At 39.9% G+C, this 15,214-nt stretch overlaps 1 protein-coding gene across 1 annotated transcript; it reads right to left on the bottom strand.

The window, feature by feature from the left end:
- Positions 1 to 955: 955 nt before the first annotated feature.
- Positions 956 to 14,741, bottom strand: LOC124142225 (sodium-coupled monocarboxylate transporter 2-like). Its single transcript, XM_048399329.1, has 13 exons — positions 14,403 to 14,741; positions 12,846 to 12,914; positions 10,821 to 10,891; positions 10,173 to 10,310; positions 7,046 to 7,181; positions 6,758 to 6,846; positions 6,159 to 6,271; positions 5,018 to 5,091; positions 4,815 to 4,901; positions 4,030 to 4,250; positions 3,358 to 3,458; positions 1,931 to 2,058; positions 956 to 1,184 (listed from the first exon to the last, which is right to left on the bottom strand). The coding sequence occupies exons 1-13, from the start codon at positions 14,739 to 14,741 to the stop codon at positions 1,089 to 1,091; spliced, it is 1,662 nt and encodes a 553-aa protein (XP_048255286.1). The 3' UTR covers positions 956 to 1,088.
- Between the last annotated feature and the right edge of the window lie 473 nt (positions 14,742 to 15,214).

Genomic DNA, 15,214 nt, shown 5'->3' on the forward strand with positions numbered 1-15,214 from the left:
ACTGCTACTTATTTATCTTAAAATAATATATTCATGATATACTACCCTGGAGATGTTCCTTAATTAAGAAAAAGAGATATTCATTGTGGAAGTTGAACAGTCACTTTACGGAGAACTAGAACCGCACAGCAGACTGTGCTGAACCTAAGGTTTACGACCTGACCTAAGTTCAACAAACTATATTTATCCTGGAGGTGAATTGGTCCCGGACACCCTGTGTTTGTTGTACAAGTTCAACGTATTAAGATCAGGTGGTTATAAGGGTGAGGTGGTGAAATTGGGTTTAACGTCGCGTCCAAGATTATTGCACTTATATAGCGACGTGCATGCACGTGTATGTGTGTGTGTGTGGCTGCTTGTACTAGTCCGGACTGATGCCGATTTATAGTGCTAGCTCACTGAGATACCATGCCGCAGTTTAACATGAATACCCCACTCAGACACAGTATACTGACTCCGAGCCGACCAGTCCTTGTTTTAGCCCCTTAATGCCGAGCGCCAGACAGGGTAACAACAAGTACCATCTTTTAACGTCTTTTTGTATGACGTGGCCCGGGATCGAACCCTGGACCTTCCGCTCTCCGGGCGGGTGGTTATAATGATTGCCTTAGTGTGTCTGCGTACCTTGATGGCATTGGTCGATGCTCATGCTTTCACTCCCTGGTTTGTCTGGTCTGGGGAGGACGCCATGTAATAGATGGAATATTGATGACTTTCACAAACTCACACTTTGTTCAAAAGACAAAACCAAGGTGTAGTATTTTATTTCCAAACAAGAATAAATGTGAGTTGAGTTTTTCGCCTTGACAAGTCTATTAATTTATCCAGTGAGTAATGTAGGTCGGAGACATGAATTCTGTTGACCACGGATTGCAATTGCGGCGAACCTTGGATTAGAACAATCGACCAGCATAGCCTGCAAAGCGAGAAGTGAGGCCCCGGCGCCAGTACAGAAACGAAAGGTCAACAGTTTTGACAATTCTACAGAACAGGTAAAATGAATTTAAAAACTCGATTGTCCTAAACATAATGCGATTTAGCTCACTATCACAATCGACATGAACAGCCTCAAATCACAATAATTATGGTTATTCATATTGACTATTCAGTGGATTAGCATCCGCATCAACATTGTGGTCATCCAGGTGTATCACGTGCCTCCCTGGACTTTCCTCTGCTAGTGCCTATAGTGAAAAGACCAAGTCATGACCTGAACTCAAAACATTCAATGAACGGTATTGGTATCATCCCCAAACAGGCGTCCTAATGAAGCAGACTGAACAGGAACGGGGCTATTTCCTTAAATTAAACACGGAAACAAGTCATCATGACTCCTGTTGCTATGTAGAGAAGGTTTGGGCACTTTAGGTGTTGCGTTTAGTATCTATCATTGCAATGTATTAGGATATGAAAGATTATAACATTTGCTTATTAAATTATTCTAATCTTCTACACGTTATTCCATATTAAGCCGATAGCGATGTTGTTTGTTTGTTAATGTAATTGGTCAGCAATATTCCATCGATGATATCACGGCGAACTGTGTGTAATTTAATCCTGAAAATATAATCGACGTGGTATGATGACACGCTATCACCGTTCTTACTGGGTCTGGCAATCATTTAGGCCTCGTCAGACAAGCACAGGTTAAGAGGGAACAATCTACTCCGGAATCTCACAGGGTACCAGTTATAACTATTGATCATTCGTAAAAGGTATGCATACGTCTAAATCCTATTAGTATGTCAAGGACAGTAAATTTACGAAAAGTTTTTGAGGTCACCAGAAAGCTGCCTATTCGTTAAAGTAGTTTCATGATCAAAGAAAATACGGGATTGTTTCCATATGCTACAACTCTCATGTGATCGTAATACGTATGTTATCGTATTCTATTATTTGGATTGAGATACAACTAGTGTCTACTACTCACCAGGGAATAGCTTTCATTCTCTTTGTTGGACTTGGAAAAATACCGTTTCACTCTTACAGGGATACATGGCAACTGGATATCTTGCAGGTGAATCACACACGCAGGATCAACAGGAGTCTTGTTTCCACCTGTGAGAGTTAAGATAACATAATGTGACGCTTTTCGTTTGCACATCACAGTTTCCCAATCAAATCAACTGCACAATAATTCAGACTTGTTGTGTAAATAAGAATGTGATTATAGCACGGAGTTTGGAATGTTTACTCCTTAAGAAGATTTTTTTCCAGAATGGGAGAAGCTATTTCCTTGTGTCAAAACTCGTTAGGGTTCTGAAGTAAATCCACTGTCAGCAAGAGGTATTTTGATGCAATCAATCAACACGGCGGCAAACACTTTAACTGTTCAACAAATTAAATTTACAATGAAATAATTTCCCCAAAAAAATTAATCAACACAAGCATGTATAAAGCAATATGAACATTCATTTCCTGTTTAACATCTTAAACCAGGTTCTTGACTCCTGCGAATATCTCCCTTACATACTGAATTAATATAAGCCTCTTTCCACAGTAAAAAGCGCAGTAGCTTATTCAGGAGGAAACCAGGGCAAGCTGCATTCCGCTTGTGTTGATACGGCACGTCAGCCCTGTCTCCCTGTCATTATTGCGATAAACGTTCAAACAAATGTTTTGCATGTCAGGGTTTAAATAAAACTAAAACTGTACAACTAACAAAATATCGAGACCAAATGTGAAATAATATAAACAATTGTTTAAAAACACAGAAATGAAAGTACCTTCTGTTCAAGTACCCATATGGCCATATTTCAAATACTCATAAGTCCCATCGATTTTTCAGAACAATATTAGAAATAGTAAAAAAGTTATTCAGAATGTTATGTCAACACAAACACATTTCAACGAAAAAAATAAAACTCGTTCGAATGCATTATTCGTTACCTAGTTCCACTTATATGTGTTTCACTATTGTTTTCCTTCATATGCGGTGACCTCCGGTACTTACCGAATTCATAAAATCCGTTGGTACCCCGTGGAATGAGGGCGGTTGACAATTCAGGTCATGGGTCTCGCTTTCATTGACCCTTACAAATGTTTAGCACATTTTATGTATTTATGGGTTTCTAAACTATAATAATAAAACTGAACAACTAACAATATCCCGGGAATGTGTGAAACACATATACCATATAAGAATTGTCCCAGAAAATTGTAGACAAAATTAGAAATGCATGCATTTCCTAGGCAATTACTCATAAACCCCCATGTCCCCACACACATTCAACAGAACTAATGCGAATTGGTCGCGGTGACATGGACACCACCTTCAAGCATTTTGACAAATGCCTAACATTTATAATTTAGTTTCTTCGGGTAGCATGAAAATCAAGTTCATGTTTGTGAATCTACCTGTTATCCAGCTCGCAACAATTCCAACCACAATGACGATCGCCATACCCAGAGTACTGAACAGTGTGTAGGAGAGGCTGTACATCGTCTCCAGGGCGGACCTGAAGGATATGACAAGTACAGATCTTTGGGTGCCAGGATGCATATACTGTGTGTAGGAGAGTCTCTAGGGTGGACCTGAAGGATATAACAAGTACAGATCTTTGGGTGCCAGGATGCATGCATTGTGTAGGAGAGTCTCTAGGGTGGACCTGAAGGATATGACAAGTACAGATCTTTGGGTGCCAGGATGCATGCTTTGTGTAGGAGAGTTTCTAGGGTGGACCTGTATCGATATAACAACTACCTATATTGTAGCGATATAACATATTTAGACATGTTGGGGTCAGGATGTATTAAGTCACCCTTTAGCGATGTAACACATATAGATATGGGTGGACGTTTAGCGATCTAGACTTGACCAAATGCTAAAAACCTCTAATGCCATCCTCTTTCACACCATGCAGCAATGCCACTTGATTCGATGTTGTCATACATCCTCGTACGTGTTAAAGAGGAAAATGCTAGCTGTCAGACCTGTGAAGCCTTTGCTGATTTTTATTATCATTATGAAATTACTATGTTGCAGCTCATTCCTCATTGGGTGCTTTACGTACTGCGTCCTTTACTAACCTGCTTCTAGTCTCTGTGTCGGCACATTGCGGATATAAACGGGTGGTTGTAACCAGGCTGTCGGTGGTGTTGACGGACATTGTTGTCATGTTATAGCCCGGACAGTGGTCAGTTGGGCCTGGAGGGAGGTAGGAGGACGACATCCCGCTCGGCAAAGACATGGATCCGATCGTAAGCCATGACATAAAGATGACGCCAGATACAAGTCCGATGGTGGCTCCCTGTTCAGAAGACACAGTGAAGGTCTGACGTAACGAGACTGCTTTTGTTTTCTTTTATAAATGATTAGGATACAGGTGAAACCCAAGCATGTCAGTCAGTAGTATAAATTTGTTCTTTTGTATTGACATGTGAAACAGATGGATGGCTACCAGAATCAATCACATCGTTAAAGTGACTATACACACAATTACTCGGACAAAATCTCTTGTGATCGTAATTCTTTATTCTGGTTTCTTTCATGCTTTCTTATGTATTTTCTTTTTGATCTGTTACACAATGCAGATTGACTGAAACAGATGAAAAGCTGTCTCAGTGCTTAACAAAGACAAACAATTAAATGTCTTTTAAACGATAATTAACTTAAAGCGAGACCTTCATGGGCAAGTATGGTAAGGTGAGCTGGTCTTATATTTGGAAGGGTAACATCAGACCAGTTAACACAAATTTTAGAACTTTAAACGAAATGGGAATATTACAAATTGCGAACGTAAAAGAGACAAAAAATGAATTTACCCTTTTAGAAGCTAAAATGAAAACGGGTGATTATTTACCACTTCACCTACCTTTGTATTGACAAAGAGAAACAGTGATCCTAAGTAGAACAGGGCAGTCAGTGGGGTCTTGGTCGCGCTAGTAACAGTATAAATAATCTGAAAGACAGCAGAGAAATGTGAATTGGTGATAAAACTATTTCACAACAAACGATAATGCTATCATATGGTATTTTAATCTCAAAACAACCCGTATTGTGTCACCCAGAACATACCTGGGTCAGTGTTCTGGATGCAAAGAAGGACACAATGACCGCCAGAAGACAGCCAAGTGCACCCATAAACACCACTGAAAACATTACAAAACAAACATTTGCTTGAATACACGAATAATATTCATGTACGAACGAAAGTTTTTGCGTTGTTTAGAATAAGGGAAAGCGTATCGTTTGAGTTATTGTGATGTTGTTCGTGCAGGATTATACATTTAAGTATGTCTCCTGCTAATTACAATACTGTGCCAAAATTTTAACTTCAAAGGAAAGTATGAAATAGAGAATGGTAGGTAGAATAGACAATAGAATTATTCCCTAACATTGTTTAGCATCATGGTATTTAGATATTGTCGCATATTTGCTTGGCATACACCAATGAACATATAAAACATTCTTTGTATTCACTAATGAAAGTATCTATGAGTAGGTGAATGAGTGGCTTTAAGTGCGTTTCAGTTTTCGTAGGAGGAAAGACCGAAGTTCTTTGACGTTCACAACTTTGGTGAAAACCACGAGCACGGGTATGGTGAAATCTTATTCAAAGCATTAAATTGCTTAACAAACACACACACTTATGATTCATGCACGCCAAAGGGACGTCTCTATGTGTGGATATTTGTAGAGACTCTTAAAACTGGCCACCCGTGCCTCCGAAGTAAGGGAGATGAACTTACTACAGTCAAATGCAACTGTTCAAGATTTAAAATAGAACCATATCATTAGCTGAACACATCCCATGTAAAATTCTGGAAACCCGTTTGTCTAGAAAAACTCGGTCTTGGTCATGAGTATATGTACAATTAAACATTTTCATGGGTACATACCATTGGTTTTGAACCATGTAGCTACAAGTATCAAGACACATAAGTTAACCTGACCAAGGTTTCCTGTCATCCTAGTGTTGTCGCTACTGTTGTTGAGGCTTCATTATTGTAAGGGGCGGTCACGTAGCCTGGTGGTTAAAGCGTTCGCTCGTCACGCCGAAGACCCGGGTTCGATTCCCGACATGGGTACAATGTGTGAAGCCTATTTCTGGTGTCCCCCGCCGTGACCACAGCGTGGATAGTTTCGGGACAAGATTATTGCAAAAAGTTAAATGGGACGTATTGATTAAGAAGAAATACATGTCTTGATGAAACACCTGTTGCCTTCGCGAAGATGACACTTTTGCCCTCTGACATGTTGGGTCTGCACGGCTTGATAAGGTCATACCAAACAATACTGGCCGTGGCTGACAGACAGGAGGAGATGGTGCTGAAACATTGGACCAGTGAACAGAGCAATGTGGCTTCACGGATCAATATGACCCAAATGAGGATTCATTTAGAAAATGAGTATTCCTGGCTAACATATTCCTATTTACAAGCTATTTCAATAAATTATTACTAAATTTAGAAATATATAGAAATTTATTATATATATAGTGAGTGAGTGAGTGAGTTTTGTTTTAACGCTGCTTTTAACATTATTCCAGTTATATCACGGCGTGTCAGCTTAATGTGGGAGGAAAGCCCGAAGTGATGCAGGTCTCAGACGTTTACCACTTTGGTGAAACCCACGAACACGAGTATGGTGCTGACAAACCTAGAAACATAATCGGGGCGAACCGGGATTCTAACCCACAATCATAGGTTTCTGGCGTGCCCAAGGGACGCAACTCTGCACAGCGAATCGCGGCGCATAAGACGACTGGGCCACCCGTGCCCCCCTATATATATACAAATCAGCTATATCTCCTACCTAAGCGACGCACTAGACAGGGCAGCCAGGAACAACCCTGCCATTCCTGGCATACTGGAGAACAGGTCTAGCATCATGAATGGGATAATCTGCGAACAAACATACGAACACTGGGTGAAGGAGACTCAGAAGTACACTGCGGATCGGACGTGGCCGCGAAGGAATCGTCATATGATTCTATAAGGTGTCACATATGGCAGCGTCATTCGTTTAATATTTAACACATAATACAAAAGAACATAATTACCTTGTACGTCTGTAACAATGCTACATAGTCCTAGGACGTACCTGGTTTGGATTGTCAACTTGTTTCGATGCCACGGGATCGCATCTCTTCTGGTAGAAGTAGCCATATGCAACAATTCCTTCAGCTAAGGCAATACCAATCATTACCATAAACCCAGGAATTGTAAGAAAAAGTGCTCTGTGTGGACACGAAACAAAATTCATGCAGGTAAAACGCAAAGAGACAGCATATCATGATTTACGGCAGAATACGCTCACTATTTCGAGAACACCTGGTGTAATACTCTTTGATAGTGATTCACAAACACATGCAAATGATGTAGACGGAATCGTACAATGGATTCCTTAAAACAAAATATTACGAAAAGAGTTTTGCAACTTTCCTGCTGGAAATATAGACAGGTGACTAATTCTGTATGGAATAGCGAGGTTGAGAATGCGAGTTTTGCATATGTTAACTGTTTGATTGGCATTCTAGAAGTCTGGTTTATTGCTTTTCGCGACGTTACGATGTAGATTCTTACACTGAATCTCCAGCTTACCGTCCAGCTTGGTAACGGTGTAAGAATCTACATCGAAACGTCGCTTAATGTAATAAACCACAAGTTATGGTCTATTTCCTTGTTTGCATTTGCTCTAACTCTGTCTTATTGTGGCGTGTGTTTAAAAACGACATTTTACGACATTTTACCCGATGCATTCGTGCGTCGTGAATCGTTCGTACTCCATAATTAAACAGACGGTGTTGCCTGACGGTAATTACAAGCAATGTCATGACCGATAAACTACCTGCTGACTCGTATGACATCACATCGTCAAAATGCCATGACTCAATGAGACAATCCCTCCCCTTACCTACACTGAACCTAGTTTGAAGCTATGTCTTCACTTGAATGCAGATGTGTCTCGACACTGATGTTCCGTGATACATTCATATAATTTCCATAGCTGTTTTGCCTTTTATGCCCAAAGGAATCTGTTTCGACGGATAATCGAGACTGGTTATTCCCTGGATATGTGCACTGTAAGTCCTTGCTGGAACCATAATCTCATGGCACAAATTTATCCTGCAAAAAAATTCGTAACAAGTTTATGCGTTTAAACAAGGACCAAAAATAAATCTTGAAAAAAGGAAACAACATAAAACAGTCGCTGAATATATAATAGGCTAGACTGCAATTTAATTGCAATAAATTATTTCCCCTGGGTTGGGTGTAAATGACCTTTTAGTAGATAAAGAAAAGCGACAAACGTCTTTCCATATTCATAACAAATATCTGCTATAACCGGTGTCTCTTGTGTCATATTAAAACATGTGTTTATGAATCACAATTTAAAGGCTACGATACCAGGTGTTCGCGAAGAGATGAATGTATCATGTCGAACTGGTTGCACCGATCACACTTTGGTGAACTGGGCAATCGTTCATCCGAAATAAACATGGGATCATGGTACAAGTCAAAAGAGGGAATTGTATCAGACATCATTTGTGTCACTGACGTGTCAAATTTGGAAAAGGTCTTTGCATGTCTGCAATAAAACTTGAATGTTTAAACCCTGATAAAATAGTAGCGCAAGAGTCGTTTGGCCTATTTGTCATAACAATGTGGAAATCAGTACGAATTTGTCATTTGTCATAACGATGTGGAAATCATTACGAATGCGTCCTATTTGTCATAATGGTGTGGACATCAGTACGAATCTGCCCTATTTGTCATAACGGTGATGAAATCAGTACGAATTTGCCCTATTTGTCATTACGGTGTGGGAATCAGGACGAATTTGCCCTATTTGTTATAGTGGTGTAGAAATGAGTACGAATTTGCCCTATTTGTCGTAACGTTGTGGAAATCAGGACGAATTTGTCTTATTTGTCATAACGATGATGAAATGAGTACGAATTTGCCCTATCTGTCGTAACGTTGTGGAAATCAGGACGAATTTGCCCTATTTATCATAACGGTGTGGAAAAATCAGGACGAATTTGTCTTATTTGTCATAACGGTGTGGAAATCAGGAGGAATTTGTCTTATTTGTCAAAACGGTGTGGGAATCAGGACGAATTTGCACTATTTGTCATTACGGTGTGGGAATCAGGACGAATTTGCCCTATTTGTCATAGTGGTGTGGAAATGAGTACGAATTTGCCCTATTTGTCGTAACGTTGTGGAAATCAGGACGAATTTGTCTTATTTGTCATAACGATGATGAAATGAGTACGAATTTGCCCTATCTGTCGTAACGTTGTGGAAATCAGGACGAATTTGCCCTATTTATCATAACGGTGTGGAAAAATCAGGACGAATTTGTCTTATTTGTCATAACGGTGTGGAAATCAGGAGGAATTTGTCTTATTTGTCAAAACGGTGTGGGAATCAGGACGAATTTGCACTATTTGTCATGACGATGATGAAATAAGTACGAGTTTGCCCTATCTGTCGCAACGGTGTGGAAATCAGGACGAATTTGTCTTATTTCTCATAACGGTGTGGAAATGATTATGAATTTGCCCTATTTGTCGTAACGGTGTTGAAAAATCAGGACGAATTTGTCTTATTTGTCATAACGGTGTGGAAAAATCAGGACGAATTTGTCTTATTTGTCGTAACGTTGTGGAAATCAGGACGAATTTGCCCTGTTTGTCATTACGGTGTGGGAATCAGGACGAATTTAAAAAAATTGTCTTATTTGTCATAACGGTGTGGAAATGAGTACGAATTTGCCCTGTTTGTCATAACGATGTGGAAATTAGTACGAATTTGCCCTATTTGTCATAACGATGTTTAAATCAGTACGAATTTGTCCTGTTTGTCATAACGGTGTATAAATCAGTACGAATTTGTCCTGTTTGTCATAACGGTGTGGAAATTAGTACGAATTTGCCCTATTTGTCATAACGATGTTTAAATCAGTACGAATTTGTCCTGTTTGTCATAACGGTGTATAAATCAGTACGAATTTGTCCTATTTGTCACAACGGTGTGGAATGTGAATTTCAAGGTATGTTAATTTCTCCTGCGTATACCGATATCAGAATAAGCAGGTCTCGGAAATACTTCTTTCAATTACCAATAGCATGTATACACATATGCCATATGTTGTAACTGTTGCATTTGGGTTTATGACCTTTTGTTCAATAAACTACAACACCCTATGATCTATGACGCACCGCCTGCATTCTTTGAGAGATTTCGTCGACGAAATTCTTTGCAACACGGCAGGGTTGAACAGAAAGCCAAAATTGCCTAGGATCCGACCAAAGTACAAGTTCCATACTGTGTGCCGTACTGTTGGATCAGCATCTAGACTGAAAAGAATAGGAAATCCTTTCAGAATTTAATATTTATGATATATAAGGAACGACTTTCACTTTGCGTGATTGGAGTATGAGCATTCATAGAGTGAGGCCAACCTGAATGAACGTTGGAGCTCTTGCAATTTTTATAATCCCTATTTGTACCTCGAAGGATCAATTCAAAATTTCAGTTAGAACGCGTTACTTCATGTTTCAACTGACAAACATCCAACAACTAGATGTGTCGCGGAACATACTAGTTCGGCATAAATGACGACAGGGCTAAAGATTAAGCCCAGGCTTCTAAGAAAGACCAACATATAGGTTCCATATAGGTTCCATACTGTGTGATGCACTGGATCTGGAGCGAGACTGAACACCATCTCAAATCGTTTCAAAATATATCTTTATACAGTTTGGACATCTCTATAAAGGTTCAAACTCCAATTAACCCACACAACGTGAAAGTCAATTCGAATGGATAATCACCATGATACTAATGTCCAGTATCGTGTGCTTTACCTGAAGTCTAGTCTGCCAGACTCCAAAGCTGGACCCCAGACCTTCGCCACACCTCCAGCATCGATAGTTCCCTGAAAGTATAACTAAACTAAATTTCAACGATCAGCATGAATAACTGTATAAATAAAAGCGACAAACACATTCCAATATTCATAAGAAATCTCTGTTAGAAGCAGAAGGCATTCTGAAAACACATGGCTTCACTAGAAACAGAATTAGAAAAGGGTCCAGTTTGGAAGCTCACCTTAATTGTCACAGATAATAATCCAATGAACATGATTGTGCACTGGAGGACATCGGTCCAGATTACTGCTTTTAAACCACCCTGGAAATCGTAAACTGTATTATTCATTAAATAATGAACAGAACAAAGCAATGTGTTAAATGATAGATACAATAGTCCAGTATCATGATGAAGAAAATGGTCACATATTCATTTTAATATTCGATCTGAAAACAATGTTAATAACTTTTCCTCATAATCATGAAAACACTTAATATATATATTAAAAACAATAGTATGGAAATGTGGTTTTTTTCGTTTGTCTAGTTCATTTAATTACACGGTTTTTTTGTTATTTTATGGTAATCATCCTTCTAACACGATGAGGAACGACGGAGAGTTGCTGAACTCCTCATATGAGGGGCGGGATGGACGTGGGGGCTGGGTGGGAGTCACATTAGTGCCCGTTTCCTACTATTTACAGTACGAAACAAGTTATGCGAGTATCTAAAAAAATTGAATGACGAAATTAATAGAAAATGACAATTTATTACGTGTCCATAGTCGATCTCACCAGGGTTGTATAGATGATAACCACTACGGTTGTTATCGACATAGCGCCATACACAGAACACCCAGTCACTGGAATGGAGAACAAATGTCAGCGATAGATTTTTTTAAAAATAGTGTGAGATATACATCTTCTTTAAAGTGTATTCGGAATGTATGAAAACTGCGAACTGGTATTGTTAACCAAATAACAACGAAATGCATGATATGGAAGATGTTGGAAATGTTCTAACAGGATTTGACAGCATGAGTTATTCTATGAATATTCACATATCTCGGAATCATATACGCAAGAGCCGACTAACGGGATCGGGTGGTCAGGCTCGCTGACTTGGTTGATACACGTCATCGTATCCCAATTGCGTGGATCGATGCTCATGATATCAGTCACTGGATTGTCTGGTCCAGACTCGATTATTTACAGACCGCCGTCCTATAGCTGGAATATTGCTGAGTGCGGCGTTCAGCAACAAACAAACAAAACATTATCCATATGAATTTTTGATGTGCACGTTTTAAGATTACTCTAGCGTCTTGCGCAAATATGCATCTACAAAATCGATGTTCGAAAAAATATATGTTCCAAAAAAGTACATACCTGCTTGGAGAGCCACCGCCTGCCCATACAACACAACACTCACGTATTGCAGCTACGGGAACGATAGAGGTGGAATAATGTTATTTCAGAAAGATCAAGTTAGATCTGACGAATCAGTTATATACCTCTTGAAAGAATGAAGGTGTATTGGACTTGTTTCTTCGACAAAAAGTTAAATACGTATTATAACATCTATGAAGAAATTACATAACATTAAAACAACATTCAGTGTAAAGGCAGTGAAGATTGAACAGCTTCTTTAAAACAACATTCAGTGCACAGGCTGTAACGATTCAACAGCTACTTCAAAACAACATTCAGTGCACAGGCCGTAAAGATGCAACAGCTACTTCAAAACAACATTCAGTGCACAGGCCGTAAAGATGCAACAGCTACTTCAAAACAACATCAGTGCGCAGGCCGTAAAGATGCAACAGCTACTTCAAAACAACATTCAGTGCGCAGGCCGTAGAGATGCAACAGCTACTTCAAAACAACATTCAGTGCGCAGGCCGTAAAGATCCAACGGCTACTTCAAAACAACATTCATTGCACAGGCCGTAAAGATGCAACAGTTACTTCAAAACAACATTCAGTGCGCAGGCCGTGAACATGCAACAGCAAGTGAACCTACATTAAACAGGCATGCCAGTAGATTCGCCAGGAGGCGCAGAGGTCGGGAGTGGAAGCGTCTTTCTAAATACTAAAATTGAAACATCAGCAGTAATGTTCAGATAACACGTAGGCGTTTGGGTGATCTAAACACATACATATGTCCATGGAGCTGAAGAACAGATAAGATACGGCCGTGGAATAGTGACATTTTACTTATTCCTATCGTCTTATAGGAGTCTGCAGGTATGTTTTTGTAATCACTATGCAAATCGAACTGCCGTGTATGGGTGTAAAGTGTAACGTATCTAGCGCCTACATGACTCGTAGTCGCCAATATTCTTAGACTAAAAGTCAAATTGACAAATCATGGCGCTATATATCAAATAAAACCGAAATTTATATTCATTTTACCGCACGTCACGAATGGGAGTAATACCACAAAGTTTAATGAACTATGCAATCGCTGCGTTGTATCCTCATTGCCTGTCGGCATAGCACTGTAAAACGCGTCAGTGACAAACATAATGTAAGATGCTTTTCCTATGTTTGACTTGATCCCGATGTTCTTCTCAGGTGAACTCATGGTTGTCTTTGCATGTGATTATGACGGATACACTAACCTATTTCGATCACTATGTGGTATTTGTTTGTTTGTTGTTTAACTCCGCGCTCAGCAATATTCCAGCTATATGACGGCGGTCTGTAAATAATCGAGTCTGGACCATACAATCCAGTGATTGATATCATGCGCATCGCTCCATGCAATTGGGATCAATGACATGCATCAACCAAGTCAGCTAGCCTGACCACCTGATCCCGTTAGTCGCCTCTTTCGACATGCGTAGTCGCCTTTTACGACAAGCACGGGTTGCTGAAGAACTATTCTACCCCGGATCTTCACGGGTCCCAACACTATACGATAGTGATATTTGACACATGCTGTTGATACAGACGGAATCGTACAAAACGCACTGTTTTAGCAGAGATTTCTTATGAATATGGAAATGGTGTTGTCGCTTTTATTTATCGATTTGCGAAGGAAATAGCAAAACAACATATAGATATTACACTGTTCTTTTATAATCGTATTTCCCCTCCGTGTATTGTTAACATATTTTTAAAAGTTAAAAATATTAAATATACTTCAATGCGAAATTGTGAACACATTGAATTATTTCCCCACGTGACTCGAAAGTATAGAGTGAATTTGGCTCGCTTACTGCAATGCAATACACTAGAACCCCCTTTTTTATATTTATACAGTTTCAATAAGATTCAATGTGGTTGAGTAACAAAAAACGATCTATACCTGTCTAATAAAAGCAAAAGTGTCTCAGTTAAGTACTTTTGAAGGCCCTTAAAGTTACGGGGGCGGTTGGGTAGCCTAGTGGTTAAAAGCGTTCGCTCGTCACACCGAAGACCCGGGTTCGATTCCCGACATGGGTACAATGTGTGAAGCCCATTTCTGGTGTGCCCCGCCGTGATATTGTTGGAATATTGCTAAAAGCGGCGTAAAACCATACTCACTCACTCTAAAGTTACGTATTGATTGAGTGATAATGTTGCATGATTTTACCTCAAATGGTGACGAGAGGTCCATTCTTCTAACGAATACGAGGACGAGGAATATATCGATGAAAACGGCCGTTCCGCTTGCCAGCTCAGCAAGCATCCACTGAATGCCATGAGCGTAGGACTCGGCGGGCGTCCCTAACATCATCACCGACGACTCAAGCGTCGCTACCAGAGACAACGCCACGGGGAGAAAAGTCAAGGATTTACTAGCGACGAAATATTCGCTTATAGTTGTTCGTTTGCCTGATGATACGGCATAGTAGATACCGATGCTAATGGAGGCTGCCATCATCAGTCCAAACACCAGGTAGTCCCAGATTCCAAATGTAGCTGTAGACATCCTCAATGTGACACTGTAAAGCATACACACAAATACTGGATATGGATGTGTACTTACATCACTTGTATTCAAACCCGTTTATTTGTTGTTCAACGCCGCACTCAGCAATATTCCAGCTATATGTAGGCGGTCTGTAAATAATCGAGTCTGGACCAGACAATCCAGTGATTGGCATCATGAGCATCAATCCATGCAATTGGGATACGATGACATGCATCAAACAGGTCTGCGAGCCTGACCACCCAATCTCGTTACTCGCCTCTTACGACAAGCATAGTCGCCTTTTAAGGCAAGCATGGGTTGCTGAAGACCTATTCTACGCCAGATCTTCATGGGTTGCCATTTGTCAGACCATGAGCTAAAGGTCGTAGTGAAGCGTATCTTACTCGCATTTGTTTTCGGTATCCCGACAAATTTGATGTCTCATCCATTCCCTTGTTTTCTATACTTCTGATTCTGGAGAGATTAACTTA

This window comes from Haliotis rufescens, unplaced genomic scaffold (assembly GCF_023055435.1).
Source record: "Haliotis rufescens isolate VD_foot unplaced genomic scaffold, xgHalRufe1.0.p SCAF_2, whole genome shotgun sequence".
NCBI classification, from domain to species: domain Eukaryota; kingdom Metazoa; phylum Mollusca; class Gastropoda; order Lepetellida; family Haliotidae; genus Haliotis; species Haliotis rufescens.

Coding starts and splice junctions, on each gene's coding strand:
- LOC124142225 (XM_048399329.1), bottom strand. CDS start 14,741: ATGTCTACAGCTACATTTGGAATCTGGGACTACCTGGTGTTTGGACTG. Junction 7,182..10,172: donor TCTCTCAAAGAATGCAGGCG/GTGCGTCATAGA, acceptor GTGTCCACACAG/AGCACTTTTTCTTACAATTC. Junction 1,185..1,930: donor AGAATGAAAGCTATTCCCTG/GTGAGTAGTAGA, acceptor TTTTCACTATAG/GCACTAGCAGAGGAAAGTCC.